The 16808-nt window shown below is 43.0% G+C and overlaps 1 protein-coding gene across 1 annotated transcript in view; it reads right to left on the bottom strand.

Moving 5' to 3' along the window:
• LOC140201332 (serine/threonine-protein phosphatase 4 regulatory subunit 3-like) overlaps positions 1-16808 on the bottom strand; it is an 82185-nt gene that overhangs the window by 33769 nt on the left and 31608 nt on the right. The window contains exon 7 of the mRNA XM_072265260.1: positions 10439-10555. Coding sequence (XP_072121361.1) covers positions 10439-10555 — 117 coding nt within the window. The remainder of the gene's footprint in view (positions 1-10438; positions 10556-16808) is intronic.

The following is a 16808-nucleotide window of genomic DNA, read 5'->3' on the forward strand; positions in this document are numbered from 1 at the left end:
ATCCCCTTCTCGCAATTCCTCCGTCTCCGCCGCATCTGCTCTCAGGATGAGGCTTTTCATTCTAGGACGAGGGAGATGTCTTCATTTTTTAAAGAAAGGGGCTTCCCTTCCTCCACTATCAACTCTGCTCTTAAACGCATCTCCCCCATTTCACGTACATCTGCTCTCACTCCATCCTCCCGCCACCCCACTAGGAATAGGGTTCCCCTGGTCCTCACCTACCACCCCACCAGTCTCCGGGTCCAACATATTATTCTCCGTAACTTCTGCCACCTCCAACGGGATCCCCCCATCCCTCCCCACTGATCTCCCTCCTGGCACTTATCCGTGTAAGCAGAACAAGTGCTACACATGCCCTTACACTTCCTCCCTTACCACCATTCAGGGCCCCAAACAGTCCTTCCAGGTGAGGCAACACTTCACCTGTGAGTCGACTGGGGTGATATACTGCATCCGGTGCTCCCGATGTGGCCTTTTATATATTGGCGAGACCCCACGCAGACTGGGAGACCGCTTTACTGAACATCTACGCTCTGTCCGCCAGAGAAAGCAGGATCTCCCAGTGGCCACACATTTTAATTCCACATCCCATTCTGACATGTCTATCCACGGCCTCCTCTACTGTAAAGATGAAGCCACACTCAGGTTGGAGGAACAACACCTTATATTCCGTCTGGGTAGCCTTCAACCTGATGGCATGAACATCGACTTCTCTAACTTCCGCTAGGCCCCACCTCCCCCTCGTACCCCATCTGTTACTTATTTTTATGCACACATTCTTTCTCTCACTCTCCTTTTTCTTCCTCTGTCCCTCTGAATATACCTCTTGCCCATCCTCTGGGTCCCCCCCCCCCCCCATTGTCTTTCTTCCCGGACCTCCTGTCCCATGATCCTCTCGTATCCCCTTTTGCCAATCACCTGTCCAGCTCTTGGCTCCATCCCTCCCCCTCCTGTCTTCTCCTATCATTTTGGATCTCCCCCTCCCCCTCTCAAATCCCTTACTCACTCTTCCTTCAGTTAGTCCTGACGAAGGGTCTCGGCCTGAAACGTCGACTGCACCTCTTCCTACAGATGCTGCTTGGCCTGCTGCGTTCACCAGCAACTTTCATGTGTGTCACTTCACACTTATCTGGGCTGAACTCCATCTGCCACTTCTCAGGCCAGTTTGCATCCTACCAATGTCTCACTGTAACCTCTGACAGCCATCCACACTATCCACAACACCCCCAACCTTTGTGTCATCAGCAAATTTACTAACCTATCCCTCCACTTCCTCATCCAAGTCATTTACCAAAATCACGAACAGTAGGAGTCCCAGAACAGATCCCCGAGGCACACCACTGGTGACCAACCTCCATGCAGAATATGACCTGTCTACAACCACTCTTTGCCTTCTGCGGGCAAGCCAGTCCTGGATCCACAAAGCAATGTCCTCTTGGATCCCATGCCTCCTTACTTTCTCAATAAGCCTTGCATGGGGTACCTTGTCAAATGCCTAGCTGAAATCCATATACATCTACTGCTCTTCCTTCATCAGTGTGTTTAGTCACATCCTCAAAAAATTCAATCAGGCTCATAAAGCACAAGCAGGCTGACTATTCCTAATCATATTATGCCTCTCCAAATGTTCATAAATCCTGCCTCTCAGGATCTTCTCCATCAACTTACCAACCACTGAAGTAACTCTCACTGGTCTATAAGTTCCTGGGCTATCTCTACTCCTGTTCTTGAATAATGGAACAACATCCACAACCCTCCAATCCTCCGGAACCTCTCCTGTCCCCATTGATGATGCAAAGATCATCGCCAGAGGCTCAGCAATCTCCTCCCTCACCTCCCACAGTAGTCTGAGGTACATCTCATCTGGTCCCGGCGACTTACCCAACTTGATGCTTTCAAAAAGCTCCAGCACATCCTCTTAATATCTACATGCTCAAGCTTTTCAGTTCTTTGTAAATGACATCCCCCACCTCTCCTTTGTCCACCCTGCTTGCTACTTCCTCGAAGAACTCTACCAGATTAGATTAAATTAAACTTTGTCATTGTGCCGAGTACAGATGCAGTTAGCACCTGACCAGAAATGCAAAGAGTAGTGCTATTTACAAAATAACTGCGAATAAAAAGTAAGTGCTACAGCACACAAATATAAAAGTACTGAGACAGTACAATATGGGTGCAATAATGCTTAGTGCTGTGATGTGAGGTTCAGCAGGGTCATAGCCTCAGCGAAGAAGATCTTCCTGTGCCTGCTGGTGCGGGAGCAGAGGCTCTGTAGCGCCTACCGGATGGGAGGAGAGCAAAAAGTCCAAGGGTAGGGTGAGTTGCATCCTTAATAATGCTTTTCGCCCTGCCTAGGCAGCATTTATGGTAGATGTTCTCAATGGTGGGCAATTGGGTGCCAATAATCCGCTGGGCAGTTTTCACCACATGCTGAAGTGCTTTGCGGTCCAATATGAGACAATCGCCATACCACACTGAGATGCAGTTGGTGAGTATGCTCTCAATGGTACAGCAGTAAAAGTCCGTCAGTATCCTGGAACAGAGGTGAGCTTTCTTGGTGCTCCACAGGAAATAAAGGCACTGTTGTGCCTTTTTGATCAGGATGGAGGAGTTCAGGGACCAGGTGAGACCCTCAGAAATGTGGACACCAAGGAATTTGAAGCTTGATACATGAGTGTGGCTCCCAGCGTGCCTGAAGTCCACAATGATCTCCTTAGTCTTCTGGGTGTTAACAGCCAGGTTGTTGTCAGCACACCACGTGGCCAGGTGCTGGACCTCGTCCTTGTAGGCCATCTCATCATCCCCTTTGATCAGGCCAACCACCGTGGTGTCGTCTGCAAACTTGATTATGGAGTTAGAACCGTGTACAGGAATGCAATAATAGGTGGAAAGGGAGTACAGAAAAGGGCTCAGCACACAGCCTTCAGGGTGAGAGTGGAGGAGAGGTTGTCTAACTTAACTGAATGGAGTCTGTTAGCCAGAAAGTCCAAGGTCCAATTGCAGAGGGATGAGCTGATACCAAGCTGGCGAAGGTTGGCGATCAGATTCGAGGGGATCACAGTATTGAATGCCGAACTAAAGTCAATGAACAGCATTCTGATGTTAGAGTTGGGGCTGTCCAAGTGGGTCAAGGCAGAGTGAAGTGCCCTGAAGATGGCGTCCTCTGTTGACCTGTTGGTGCAATAGGCAAATTGATGGGGGTCCAGGGTAGTGGGAAGACAGGATTTCAGATGTGATAGAACCAGTCTCTCAAAGCACTTTGCAATGATGAGGGTGACTGCAACTGGGTGGAAGTCATTCAGGCCTGTGGCAGTGGAATGCTACGGCACTGGCATGATGGTGGCAATCTTGAAGCTTGTGGGGCCAACCGCCTGGGCCAGGGACAGATTAAAAATGTCCGTAAAGACCCCAGCCAACTCATTCCCTCTGACTCTACTTCCAATTCATCAGGCAAGATCTCCCTATACAGAAACCATGCTGACTTTGACTTATCACTGGTCTCCAAGTACCTTGAAACTTCTTCCTTATTAATAGACTCCAACACTTTCCAAACCACTGAGATTAGACTAACTGCCTATAATTTCCTTAGCTACTTTATATGCCTTTGCATAGAACAGAAATCTACAGCACTTTACAGGCCCTTCGGCCCACAATGTTGTCCCAACCATGTAACCTACTCTAGAAATTGCCTTGTATCTCCCTACTGCATAGCCCCTCTACTTTTCTAAGCTCCATGTACCTATCTTAAAAGACCCTATTGTATCCACCTCTACCACCATCACTGGTAGTGCATTCCATGCACTCACCACTCTGTGTGGAAAAACTTACCTCTGACATTCCCTCTGTACCTACTTCCAAGCACCTTAGAACTATGCTCCCCCGTGTTAGCCATTTCAGCCCTGGGAAAAAGCCTCTGGCTATCCACACGATCAATGCCTCTCATCATCTTATACACCTCTATCAGGTCAACTCTCATCCTCCGTCACTCCAAAGAGAAAAAGCCAAGTTCACTCAACCTATTCTCATAAGGCACGCTCTCCAATCCAGGCAACATCCTGATAAATCTCTTCTGCACTCTCTCTATGGTATACACATCCTTCCTGTAGTGAGGTGACCAGAACTGGACATAGTACTCCAAGTGTGATCTAACTTAAGGTCTTATATAGCTGTAACATGGCTTTTGAACTCAATCCCACAGTTGATGAAGGCCAGCACACCATATGCCTTCTTAATAACACTGTCAACCTGCACAGCAGCTTTAAGTGACCCATGGACAAGGACTTCGAGATCTCTCTGATCCTCCACACTGCCAAGAGCCTTACCATTATAATATTCTGTCTTCAAATTTGACCTACCAAAATGGACATCACACTTACCTAGGTTGTACTCCCATCTGCCACTTGTCAGCCCAGTTCTGCACTCTATCAATGTTCCACTGTAACCTCTGACAACCCTCCACACTATCCACAACACCCCCAATTTTTGAGTCTTCAGCAAACTTACTAACCCACCCTTCTACTTCCTCATCCAGGTCACTTATAAAAATTACAAAGAGGAAGAGTCCCAGAACAGATCTTTGCAGAACACCACTGGTCATCGACCTCCATGCACAGTACGACCCATTTACAACCACCCTTTGCCTTCTGTGGGCAAGCCAATTCTGGATCTACAAAGCAATCTCTCCTTAGATCCCATAGCTCTCTACTTTCTGAATGAGTCTTGCATGGGTGAATAGGAGCAGAGGTTGTGCCCTCTGGTCCTAGATTCCTAACACTACAGGAAACATTCTCTCCACATCCACTCTGTCTATGTCTTTCAACATCTGCAAGGTTTTAATGATATCCCCCCCCCGCCCCCATTCTTCTAAATTACTCCAAGTACAGGCCCAGAGCCATCAAATGCTCCTCATAAGATAACCTTTGAGCAGCGGAAGATAAGAGGTGACCTGATAGAGGTGTACAAGATGATGAGAGGCATTGATCGTGTGGATAGTCAGAGGCCTTTTCCCAGGCTGAAATGGCTAATACGGGAGGGCATAGTTTTAAGGTGCTGGGAGGTAGGTACAAAGGAGAGGTCAGGGTTAAGTTTTTTACTCAGAGTGGTGAGTACGTGGAATGGGCTGCCGGTGATGGCAGTGGAGGCGGATACAATAGGGTCTTTTAAGAGACTCCTGGATAGATACATAGAGATTAGAAAAATAGAGGGCTATGGGTAACCCTGGGTAATTTCTAAAATACACGTTCGGCACGGCTTTGTGGACCGAAGGGCTTGTACTGTGCTGCATGTTTTCTATGTTTCTTTACACTTCTGGATTCATTCTCATGTACCTCCTCAGAACACTCGCCAATGCCAGCACATCCTTTCTTAGATAAGGGGCCCAAAGCTGCTCACAATACTTCAAGTGAAGCCTCACCAGTGCCTTATAAAGCCTCAGCATTATATCCTAGCTTTTATATTCTGGTGCTTGTGAAATGAATGCCAACAATACATTTGCCTACCTCACCACTGACTCAACCTGCAAGCTAACCTTTAGGGAAGCCTGCACGAAGACTTCAGAGTCCCTTTGCACCTCAGATTTTTGAATTTTCTGCCTGTTTAGAAAATAGTCTATGCTTTTGTTCCTTCTAACAGAATGCATGACCATGCACTTCCCTACATTATATTTCATCAGCCACTTCTTTGCTTATTCCCCCAATCTGTCTAAGTCCTTTTGAAACCGCCCCACTTCCTCAATGCTACCAGCTCCTCCACCTATCTTTGTATCATCTACAAACGTGGCCACAAACCCATTAATTCCATCATCCAAATCATTGACATAGAGTGTAAAAAGAAGTGGTCATAACACCATGCCTTGCAGAACACCACTAGTCACCGGCAGCCTAAGTAGGAATAGTTCCTGGACGTTTTCACCATCAATCACTTTCTGAAACACAAGAGTCAAGATAGACTAAAGATGCTAGAATCTGGAGCAACAAACAAGAAAGAGGAAAAATTGTGGATCTGAGTATATTTGGTAAATTGTGGCCTAGAGCTATGGAAGAGAAAGGGAAAGGAACATAAGGTACCTTATGGTAGAGATGGTACAGTGCAAGATGCAGAGGAAAAACCACAGGGTGAAGTTTGTTGCTCCTGGTTTCAGCATTGGCAGTCTTGTGCATCTCTATAGTACCACTCCACTATCAAGTCTCTTTAAGGCATGCTGACTTTGAAGAAGCTTTACTCTTCTCCCCAATGGAAGTCCTGCGAGACTCTCTCTCACTGCCTTCCCTCTGAGGTTTCATCGCTTGTCGACTCTTCAAGCACATCCTTACCCTGATTCACTACTACATCCATGTATCCTTCCTTGGTACATATGTTCACCATCGTCTTTTCCCATGTGACCTTCTGCTCAGTGCTTTCCCATGTGGCCTTCCTTGGCTTTTATGCAGTCCTTCATTTCCCTTGTCAGCCATGGATGCCTAACCCTACCAATTGAGAACTTCTTCCTCTGTGGGACATATCTATCCTGCAGCTTGTGAACTACTCCCAGAAATTTCAGCCAACTCTGCTCTGCTGTCATCCCGACCAGTATCCTCCTCCAATCCACCTGGGCAAGTTCCTCTCTCATGCCTCTGTAATTCCCTTTATTCCACTGCAATACTGATACACGAGTTATGCTTCTCCCTCTCAAACTGAAGTATGAATTAAATCATATTATCATCAATGCCTCCTAAGGGTTCCTTTATGTTAACCTCCCTAATGAGAACTGGGTTATTACAGAACACCCAATCTAAGATAGCCTTTCCCTGAGTAGGTTCAAGCACAAGTTGCTCTAAAAAAGCCATCTCGTAGGCCTTCAACAAATTCCCTTCCTTGCAATCTAACACCAACAGGTTTTCCCAATCACCTTGCACAATGAAGTTCCCCATTACAATTGTGTCATTACCCTTATTACATGACTTTTCCAGCTCCCTTTACAATCTTAACCCAACATCTTGAGTACTATTTGGAAGCCTATACAGTGGCATGCAAAAGTTTGGGCACCCGTCAAAATTTCTGTTACTGTGAATAGCTAAGCGAATAAAAGATGACCTGATTTCCGAAAGGCATAAAGTTAAAGATGACACATTTCTTTAATATTTTACGCAAGATTACTTTTTTATTTCCATCTTTTACAGTTTCAAAATAACAAAAAAGGAAAAGGGCCTGAAACAAAAGTTTGGGCACCCTGCATGGTCAGTACTTAGTAACACCCCCTATGGCAAGTATCACAGCTTGTAAACGCTTTCTGTAGCCAGCTAAGAGTCTTCCAATTCTTGTTTGCTGGACTTTCGCCCATTCTTCCTTGCAAAAGGTTTCTAGTCCTGTGAGATTCTTGGGCCGTCTTGCATGCACTGTTTTTTTTTGAGGTCTATCCACAGATTTCTGATGATGTTTAGGTTGGGAACTGTGAGGCCCATGGCAAAACCTTCAGCTTGCGCCTCTTGAGGTAGTCCATTGTGGATTTTGAGGTGTGTTTAGGGTCATTATCCTGTTGTAGAAGCCATCCTCTTTTCATCTTCAGCTTTTTTACAGACAGTGTGATGTTTGCTTACAAAATTTGCTGGTATTTAATTGAATTCATTCTTCCCTCTACCAGTGAAATGTTCCCCGTGCCACTGGCTGCAACACAAGCCCAAAGCATGATCGATCCACCCTTGTGCTTAACAGTTGGAGAGGGGTTCTTTTCATGAAATTCTGCACCCTTTTCTCTCCAAACATACCTTTGCTCATTGCGGCCAAAAAATTCTATTTTAACTTCATCAGTCCACAGGACTTGTTTCCAAAATGCATCAGGCTTGTTTAGATGTTCCTTTGCAAACTTTCTGATGCTGAATTTTGTGGTGAGGACGCAGGAAAGGTTTTCTTCTGATGACTCTTCCATGGAGGTCATATTTGTGCAGGTGTTGCTGCACAGTAGAACAATGCACTACCACTCCAGAGTCTGCTAAATCTTCCTGAAGGTCTTTTGCAGTCAAATGGGGGTTTTGATTTGCCTTTCTAGCAATCCTACCAGCAGTTCTCTTGGAAAGTTTTCTTGGTCTTCCAGACCTCAACTTGACCTCCAGCGTACCTGTAAACTGCCATTTCTTAATTACATTACAAACTGAAGAAAAGGCTACCTGAAAATGCTTTGCTATCTTTTTATAGCCTTCTCCTGCTTTGTGAGCATCAATTATTTTAATTTTCAGAGTGCTAGGCAGCTGCTGATTGTTGGGATATGGTTTGAGGAGTCAGGGTATTTATAAAGCTTTGAAATTTGCATCACCTGGCCTTTCCTAATGATGACTGTGAACAAGCCATAGCCCTAACAAGCTAATTAAGGTCTGAGACCTTGGTAAAAGTTATCTGAGAGCTCAAATCTCCAAACTTTTGCATGGTGCTCCTTTCCTTTTTTTCACTCTAAAATTGTACAAAACAAAAATAATACACTAATCTTGCTTAAAATGTTGAAAAGAATATTTCATCTTTAACTTTAGGACTTTTGGAGATCAGTTCATCTTCTACTCACTTAACTATTCACAGTAACAGAAAATTTGACCAGGGTGCCCAAACTTTTGCATGCCACTGTATGAGTCCTGTAATGTTTTTTTTTACCCTTGCAATTTCCTAACTGCACCCATAAAGATTCAACATTCTCTGACCCTATGTCAACTCTTTCTAAAGATGTAATTCCATCTCTTACCAATGGAGCCACACCACCGCCTAATCCTTCCTGCCTGTCCTTTCAATCCAAAGTACATCCTTTGATGTTAAGCTCCCAACTATGGTCTTCTTTCAGCCATGACTCAGTGATGCCCATAATGTCATACCAACCAATCTCCAATTGCACCATGAGTCCTGCATTCCTTTCCCTTTAGAGTCTTGTCTTTGTGGTACAATGTTACTCTTTGCTCTGTTTTCACTTGTACCCAATCATTGGCTTGTCCTTCCTTACATTCATGTTATATCCATCATCTACTCGTAAACCTGATGGCTCATCCTCAGTTCTATCATACTGGTTCCCATCCCCCTGCCATATTGGTCATCCTTTCTCATGTATAATTTGGTGGATTTATGAATTGTTTTTCATGTATAATTAGGTCAAAGTGAAATACTAGTGTATCATGAAATTCTGCGCGACACAAGATCAACCACTTGACAAAACAGAGCTTATAATATCTAGTTTACTACTAGACATTATAATTTTTACTCCAGCTCTTTCTACCTAAACACCTCATGTTTAGGAACAGAAGGCCAAATATTTTGAGCATTGTAGTATTTTATGATTCAAACATATCCAACAAACCCTCAAAAATGTAAAGCAAATAAAATTGCACTTATTCATATCGCATATGTTCACAAAAAGATAATCTATCCCTTATCTTCCTCAGACATACCTGCAGTTTTTGACACAGTTAACAACAATCTCTCCTCTTTCAGCACCACTCCATCATCTGAATAGATGGAATAGTAATGAACTGGTTTAATTCTTTGGCACTCAGCTATATTTCCGGAATAACCTGTATCATTTTGTGTGGTGACCCACAGAATCTAATATCTTACCACTCTGTCAACATCAATAAAACAGGAGTTTTAGCAGCTCCATCTTATCATTTTTTAACCTATATGCAGTTGTTAAATTGTCAGACTTTTCTAACATCTGCAAGTAAATAAGAGTACAGTGACACAGTGATAAGTATGGAAATTAAAATTTAAACTGTTACACGATCTCAATTTAAGTAAAAAACCTAACTCCTGTAACAACAAAATGTTACAATGTCCTCCTGGGAAGTCAATTTGCCATATTTATCCAATCCTACCTAAATACAAACTGAAATCCATCAATATAATTGATTCTTAACTGCCTTAGTTCATTGACAATTAGGAATAGGCAATAAATGATTGCCAGTCCACATCATGAAAAAAAACAAAGGAATTTGAACAAACGATCAAAAGACAAAAATTCAATGCATCCTCTCAGCAAGTGACTGAAACTACATAAAGTCATTTACTATTTGATCTGGAAATGAGTTGAAATTTGGACTACAAATACAAGTCAACGTTGAGATATCCTTTCCCATCAGTATCACACTGCCCAGCTCCACTCCTGCTTCACGTGATTTGCTGCTGAAACCTGAATCACACATTTATTACCTGACTCTCAACATCTCTCCTGACTCTACCACCATTCTGAGGATACCCCAAAAATTTCCAAGTTGACATCCCTAACTTACACCAAGTTCTGTTGCGTGCCTGTGTTCTAATTCATGCCAAATTATGTTCATCACCCAAAATCATTAATGTCCTATATTTCTAAAGCATTACATAGAAACAGACCACTGTTATTAAGAAAACAAAAGAAAAAGGATCATCATTCATATTTATGCCATTTACAGCTACGTTGAAGCCAATAGACTTAAGAAGGTCAAATACTTACATCATCACTCTGCTGAGCTTCCTGCATTACAAACTCACGTACCATGGATGGACTATATTCTACCAGATAAGAAAATATCTCTGTAGCAGCAGTTCGCACCTGGATATCATCCATGCCCTTTAAAAGAAAAATGTAAAAGCTTAGTTGTATTTTAAATTAAAATGCAAGTGTTTACATTTCATCCCTAATCAACTGAAAAGCTTTGAATATTGCCAATATTTCATTTCAGAATGAGCATCATGCTCCCCAATGAAAAACAAGCAGCAACATTTTTAGGCCATGTCATTTCTTTTACTAATCCAAACTGAAAGGTTACACTGTCACTCCAGCGTTTCCCACAAATTGAAACTGCAACCTTTGCAATGATTCAGCGAGAGGCTACTCTTCCTCATACATTACGAAAGAGCAGGAGGTTTAATCACCTGACTGTTGATCAGCTCAAAACAGTGGGTTCCAAGATGAGTAAAAGAAACATGGAATGGAATCTCCCTGACAGTCATAATGGAGAATTTATAATGAAGAAAGAAAGACATAGCCCAGGAAATAAATTACCATAAATTCCAGTGTATAAGCCGAGAATTTAGCCCTAAATTTTGGTCCTAAAATTATGGGGTCAGCTTATACAGAGGGTGCCAACTTTATAAAACGAATACACGGAAGACAAGTCGTATTTATTGGCTGTTTTTCAGTCACATTCGTTCCACTGTCAACACATGAATTCTTTGAATGGTTTGTTTAAACTCGAATCTAGTGGCTGGAACACGGACATCAATGTCCGTATTTTCAGCTTTCAATGCTGCTTTTGTCTCACCTGAACAGCTTTGAACATGTCCCAGACAAGTAGCCACTTTCCCTTCCTGAAACCTTCGGGACTTCAACTTCTTTAACCCACTTCAAGCAACCCGCTTCATCCATCCAGCAGTGTTTTTGGACGTAAACAACACCCCCCTGCAGAAATTTTCTGAGCAATCTTTGTTTTTTGTCTCAACACAAGATCATGTCTATTCATAAATTGGGTGCACCAACTTCGCGTAGCTTTGAAATTTTCACTGACCTCACGGTGTTTATCGTCCCATTTCAACGCTTGAATTCGAATCATTTCTCTGGTAACAATGTATCCAGACAATCGCTGGTGATTCACCCACTCTAAAACTTTTTCTTCCAGTTCTGGCCACTGGCATGTTTTCCCACGGCTTGCACATTTCGTCTTTGGTATTTCCCTCAGCATGTCCTCTGCCTTTCTCTACTCTCTCATTTGTTTCTCGTTTACACTAAACTTCTTAGCAGCTGCAGAATTATTCATTCCTTTAGCAAAATCAACAACTTTCAGCTTGGAGCCAGCATATTGCATTCGTTTTAATCTTTTGTACGTGGTGGTCGCAAATTCAATACTGAGTACACATACTGATCCTGCCACCCCGTGTTATGTTGGGCGCTACATGGTTTCACGGGGGTTACATTCCAGAGGATTCTTTACCATTGGAGACCTAATCCAAAATTTCCCTCCCTTATTAAGAATTTGCTTATAACGCTCTACAATGTGTAGGCCTGTTTTCTTAGCAGGTACTGGTTCACAAAATTTCCAGGTTCCAGATCCGGCAAAGCTGAGTACTGGCATAGACAATAGACAACAGGTGCAGCAGGCCATTCAGCCCTTCGAGCTAGCATCACCATTCACTGTGATCATGGCTGATCATCCACAATCAGTATCCAGTTCCTGCCTTATCCCCATAACCTTTGATTCCTCTATCTTTAAGAGTTCTATCCATCTCTTTCTTGAAAGCATCCAGAGACTTGGCCTCCACAGTCTTCTGGGACAGAGCATTCCATACATCCACCACTCTCTGGGTGAAAAAGTTTTTCCTCAACTCCGTTCTAAATGGCCTACCCCTTATTCTTAAACTGTGGCCTCCGGTTCTGGACTCACCCATCAGCGGGAACATGCTTCCTGCCTCCAGCGTGTCAAATCCCTTAATAATCTTATATGTTTCAATAAGATCCCCTCTCGGCCTTCTAAATTCCAGAGTGTACAAGCCCAGTCGCTCCAATCTTTCGACATATGACAGTCCCGCCATCCCGGGAATTAACCTTGTGAACCTACGCTGCACTCCCTCAATAGCAAGAATGTCCTTCCTCAAATCTGGAGACCAAAACTGCACACAGTACTCCAGGTGTGGTCTCACCAGGGCCCTGTACAGCTGCAGAAGGACCTCTTTGCTCTTATACTCAATTCCCCTTGTTATGAAGGCCAGCATGCCATTAGCTTTCTTCACAGCCCGCTGTACTTGCATGCCTGCTTTCAGTGACTGATGTACAAGAACACCTAGACCTCATTGTACTTCCCCTTTTCCTAACTTGACTCCATTTAGATAATAATTTGCCTTCCTGCTCTTACCATCAAAGTGGATAACCTCACATTTATCCACATTAAACTGCATCTGCCCACTCACCCAGCCTGTCCAAGTCACCCTGCATTCTCATAACATCTTCCTCACATTTCACACTGCCACCCAGCTTTGTGTCATCGGCAAATTTGCTAATGTTACTTTTAATTCCCTCATCTAAATCATTTATATTGTAAACAGCTGCAGTCCCAGCACTGAACCCTGCAGTACCCCACTAGTCACCGCCAACAATTCCGAAAGGGACCCGTTAATCGCTACTCTTTGTTTTCTGTCAGCTAGCCAATTTTCAATCCATGTCAGTACTCTGCCCCCAATACCATGTGCCCTAATTTTGCCCACTAATCTCCTAGGTGGGACTTTATCAAAGGCTTTCTGAAAGCCCAGGTACACTACATCCACTGGCTCTCCCTTGTCCATTTTCATAGTTACATCCTCAAAAAATTCCAGAAGATTAGTCAAGCACGATTTCCCCTTCGTAAATCCATGCTGACTCAGACCGATCCTGTTACTGCTATCCAGATGTGTTGTAATTTCATCTTTTACAATTGACTCCAGCATCTTTCCCACCACTGACGTCAGGCTAACCGATCTATAATTCCCTGTTTTCTCTCTTCCTCCCTTCTTGAAGAGAGGGACATTAGCCACCCTCCAATCCACAGGAACTGATCCTGAATCTATAGATCATTGGAAAATGATTACCAATGCGCCCACGATTTCTAAAGCCACCTCCTTAAGTACCCTGGGATGCAGACCATCAGGTCCCGGGGACTTATCAGCCTTCAGACCCAACAGTCTATCCAACACCATTTCCTGCCTAATATAAATTTCCTTCAGTTCATCCATTACCCTAGGTCCTTTGGCCACTATTATATCTGGGAGATTGTTTGTGTCTTCCCTAATGAAGACAGATCCAAAGTACCTGCTCAACTCATCTGCCATTTCCTGGTTCCCCATATTAAATTCACCAGTTTCTGTCTTCAAGGGCCCAATTTTGGTCTTAACTATTTTTTTTCCTTTTCACATACCTAAAGAAGCTTTTACTATCCTCCTTTATATTCTTGGTTAATTTACCTCAGTTTTTCTCTGTGTATTGCCTTTTTAGTTACCTTCTGTTGCTCTTTAAAAGTTTCCCAATCCTCCGGCTTCCCACTCATCTTTGCTATGTTATACTTCTCTTTATTTTGAGATCTTGTGATCTTTTCTGGTTAAATCAAAAACCTCTACAAAAGGGGTTGGCTTATACAAAGGTAACATGAAAAAGTCACTTTTTTAACCTTGAAAATGGGGGGGGGGGGGGGGAAGAGTCAGCCTTCATGGAACAAAATAACCAAGGCTATAGTCAGAATAAAAAACTGAATCAGGCAGTCAATACAAGCCAAAGTACAAGAAAAACTAGTGAGATAATAAGCTAATAAATGCTACATATCCAATATTCCATCTCTTAGAGTTGTGAAAATTTTGAAAATTCCAGATTCCAGAACTGTTCCTGTGGACTGAAGGGCTGCAAAGGTGATCCCATGATTTTAAAAGGTGGAAGAACGTAAACAGGTAACCACTGACCTGTAGACAGTTATCTAAAACATTGGTATCAATACTAAAGAATGTAATAATACCTTGAAAAAAAGAGCACAATTGAACACAGCAGGGTGGATTTAAGAAAAATCATGTCTGACCAACAGACAGGAGATCATTAAGGTTATGATTTGTAAAGCAGGTAAATGGAAACATAAATATAGTATATTTAATTTTCATAAGACTAAAACAAGATAAAGAGAACCCAATTAAATAAATAACACAAAAACATCACACGTGTTCATTTATTTATTAAAAAAATGATTCAATATTACATGTATTTGCTGGAAAAAGCAGGTGAACCTCTAGGATTATCAGTTCATTTCAAGGGGACATTAGAGTCAGGTGTTTCCATCAACAGGATGGCAATCAGGTATGAGTCGGGGAAGGGGCCCTACCCCATTTAAAGAACATAATCCTGAGTCTTCACTATTAAAGTCTGATCTTCACAACAAGGGTTTTTGGAAGTATGCCATCCCTCGATCAAAGGCGATTTGAGGACCTCAGAAAAAAAAAAGTTGATGCTTACCAGCTGGAAAAGGATACAAAATGCTTTCTATAGAGTTTGGGCTCCACCAATCATCAGTCAGGCAGATGGTATAGTATAAATGGAGGAAATTCAACAATGTTGTTACTCTCCCTAGGAGTGGTTGATCAACAAAAATCACTCCAAGAGCAAGGTGTGTGACATTCCAGGAGGTCACAAAGAACCCCAGGGTAACATCTAAGGAGCTATCGGCCTCTCTTGCATTAGCTAATCTCAGTGTTCATAAGTCTACCGTCAGGCAAACACTGACCAACAATGGTATGCATGGCAAGAATGGAAGGAGAAAGCCTCTGCTCTCCAAGAACATTGCTGCCTGTCTAAAGTTTGCTAAAGACCACATGGATAAGCCAGAATGAACAATGTTCTACAGATGGATGAGTCCAAATTAGAACTTTTTGGCTTAAATGAGAAGGATTCTATTTGGCAAAAAGCAAACACTATTCCAGCACAAGAACCTCATCCCATCTGTGGATGGTCTGGGCCTGCTTTACTGCCTCAGTTCCAGGACGCCTTGCCATCATTGATAGAACTATGAATTCTGAATTGTACCAGGAAATTCTACAGAAAAATGTCAGTGTATCCGCCCGTGAAATGAAGCTCAAGAGCAAGTGTGTCATGCAGTAAGACAATGACCCTAAACACATAAGTCAGTCTATCAAAGAACTATTGAAGTAGAAGAACTTTCATGTTTTGGAATGGTCAAGTCAAAATCCTGACCTTAATCCTATAGAAATCTTGTGGAAGGACCTGAAGCAAGCTGTTCATGCAAGGAAGCCCACCAACATCCCAGAGTTGAAGCAATTTTCTAAGGAGGATCGGCCTAAAATTCCTCCAAGCTGACAAGCAGGACTGATAAACAGTCACCGGAAATGTTTGGTTGAAGTCATTGCTGTATAAGGAGGGTCAGCAAAGATTCACATACTTTTCCAACAAATGCATGCAATATTGGATCATTTTTCTCAATAAATAAATGAAAAAGTATTATGTTTTTGTGATATTTATTTAATTGGGTTCTCTTTAGTTTTAGGACAAAGATCTGATTACATTTTAGGTCATATTTATGCAGAAATAGAGAAAATTCAACAGGATTCACGAACTTTCACATACCACTGTAGATTGAGAATTTGTTATCAACAGGAAGCAAAGAGTGGAAGTGTGGGAATACATAAACACTTTGATTTTGGGGAGGGGGAGGTGGCAGTGGGGTGTGTAGGTACTGCAGGGATTGGCGCTTGAGCTTCAGCAATTTATAATCTATAAAATCGATTTGGCCAATGTGATCCAGTCATACATCCAGCAGGGATTGCAAGTAGGAGAAAGATGTAAAATGGCCTCAAGCTGAATGACTAGGGAAACTTTGATTCGACCATTCCAGATGACAGACAGGGTCAGGGATGTCTCGGATCACGTCCAGAACATTTTGGAGAGGAAGGGAGAAGCAGCCAGATATCTTGGTACATATTGGTACCAATGACATAAGGAGGAAAAACAGAGATCCTGAAAAGAGAATTGAGAGAGCTATGTAGAAGGATGAGAAGCGTGACCTCCTGGTTAGTAATTTCTGGATTGCTGACTGTGTCATGCGCTAGAGAGGGTAGAAATAGGATGATTTAGCTGATTAATATGCGGCTGAGAAGCTGATGCAGGGGGCAGGGCTTCAGGTTCTTGGATCGTTGGGATCTCTTCTAGGGGAGGTATGACCTGTTCAAAAGTGACAGGTTACACCTGAACCCGAGGGGAACCAATATTCTCATGGGCAGGTTTTGTTAGAGCTGTCGGAGAGGGTTCAAACTAATTTGCCGGGGGGTGAGGGGGGGGAGCGGTACTGGAGTGAAAGGACTCAGGA

This window comes from Mobula birostris, chromosome 8, assembly GCF_030028105.1.
Source record: "Mobula birostris isolate sMobBir1 chromosome 8, sMobBir1.hap1, whole genome shotgun sequence".
NCBI lineage: Eukaryota > Metazoa > Chordata > Chondrichthyes > Myliobatiformes > Myliobatidae > Mobula > Mobula birostris.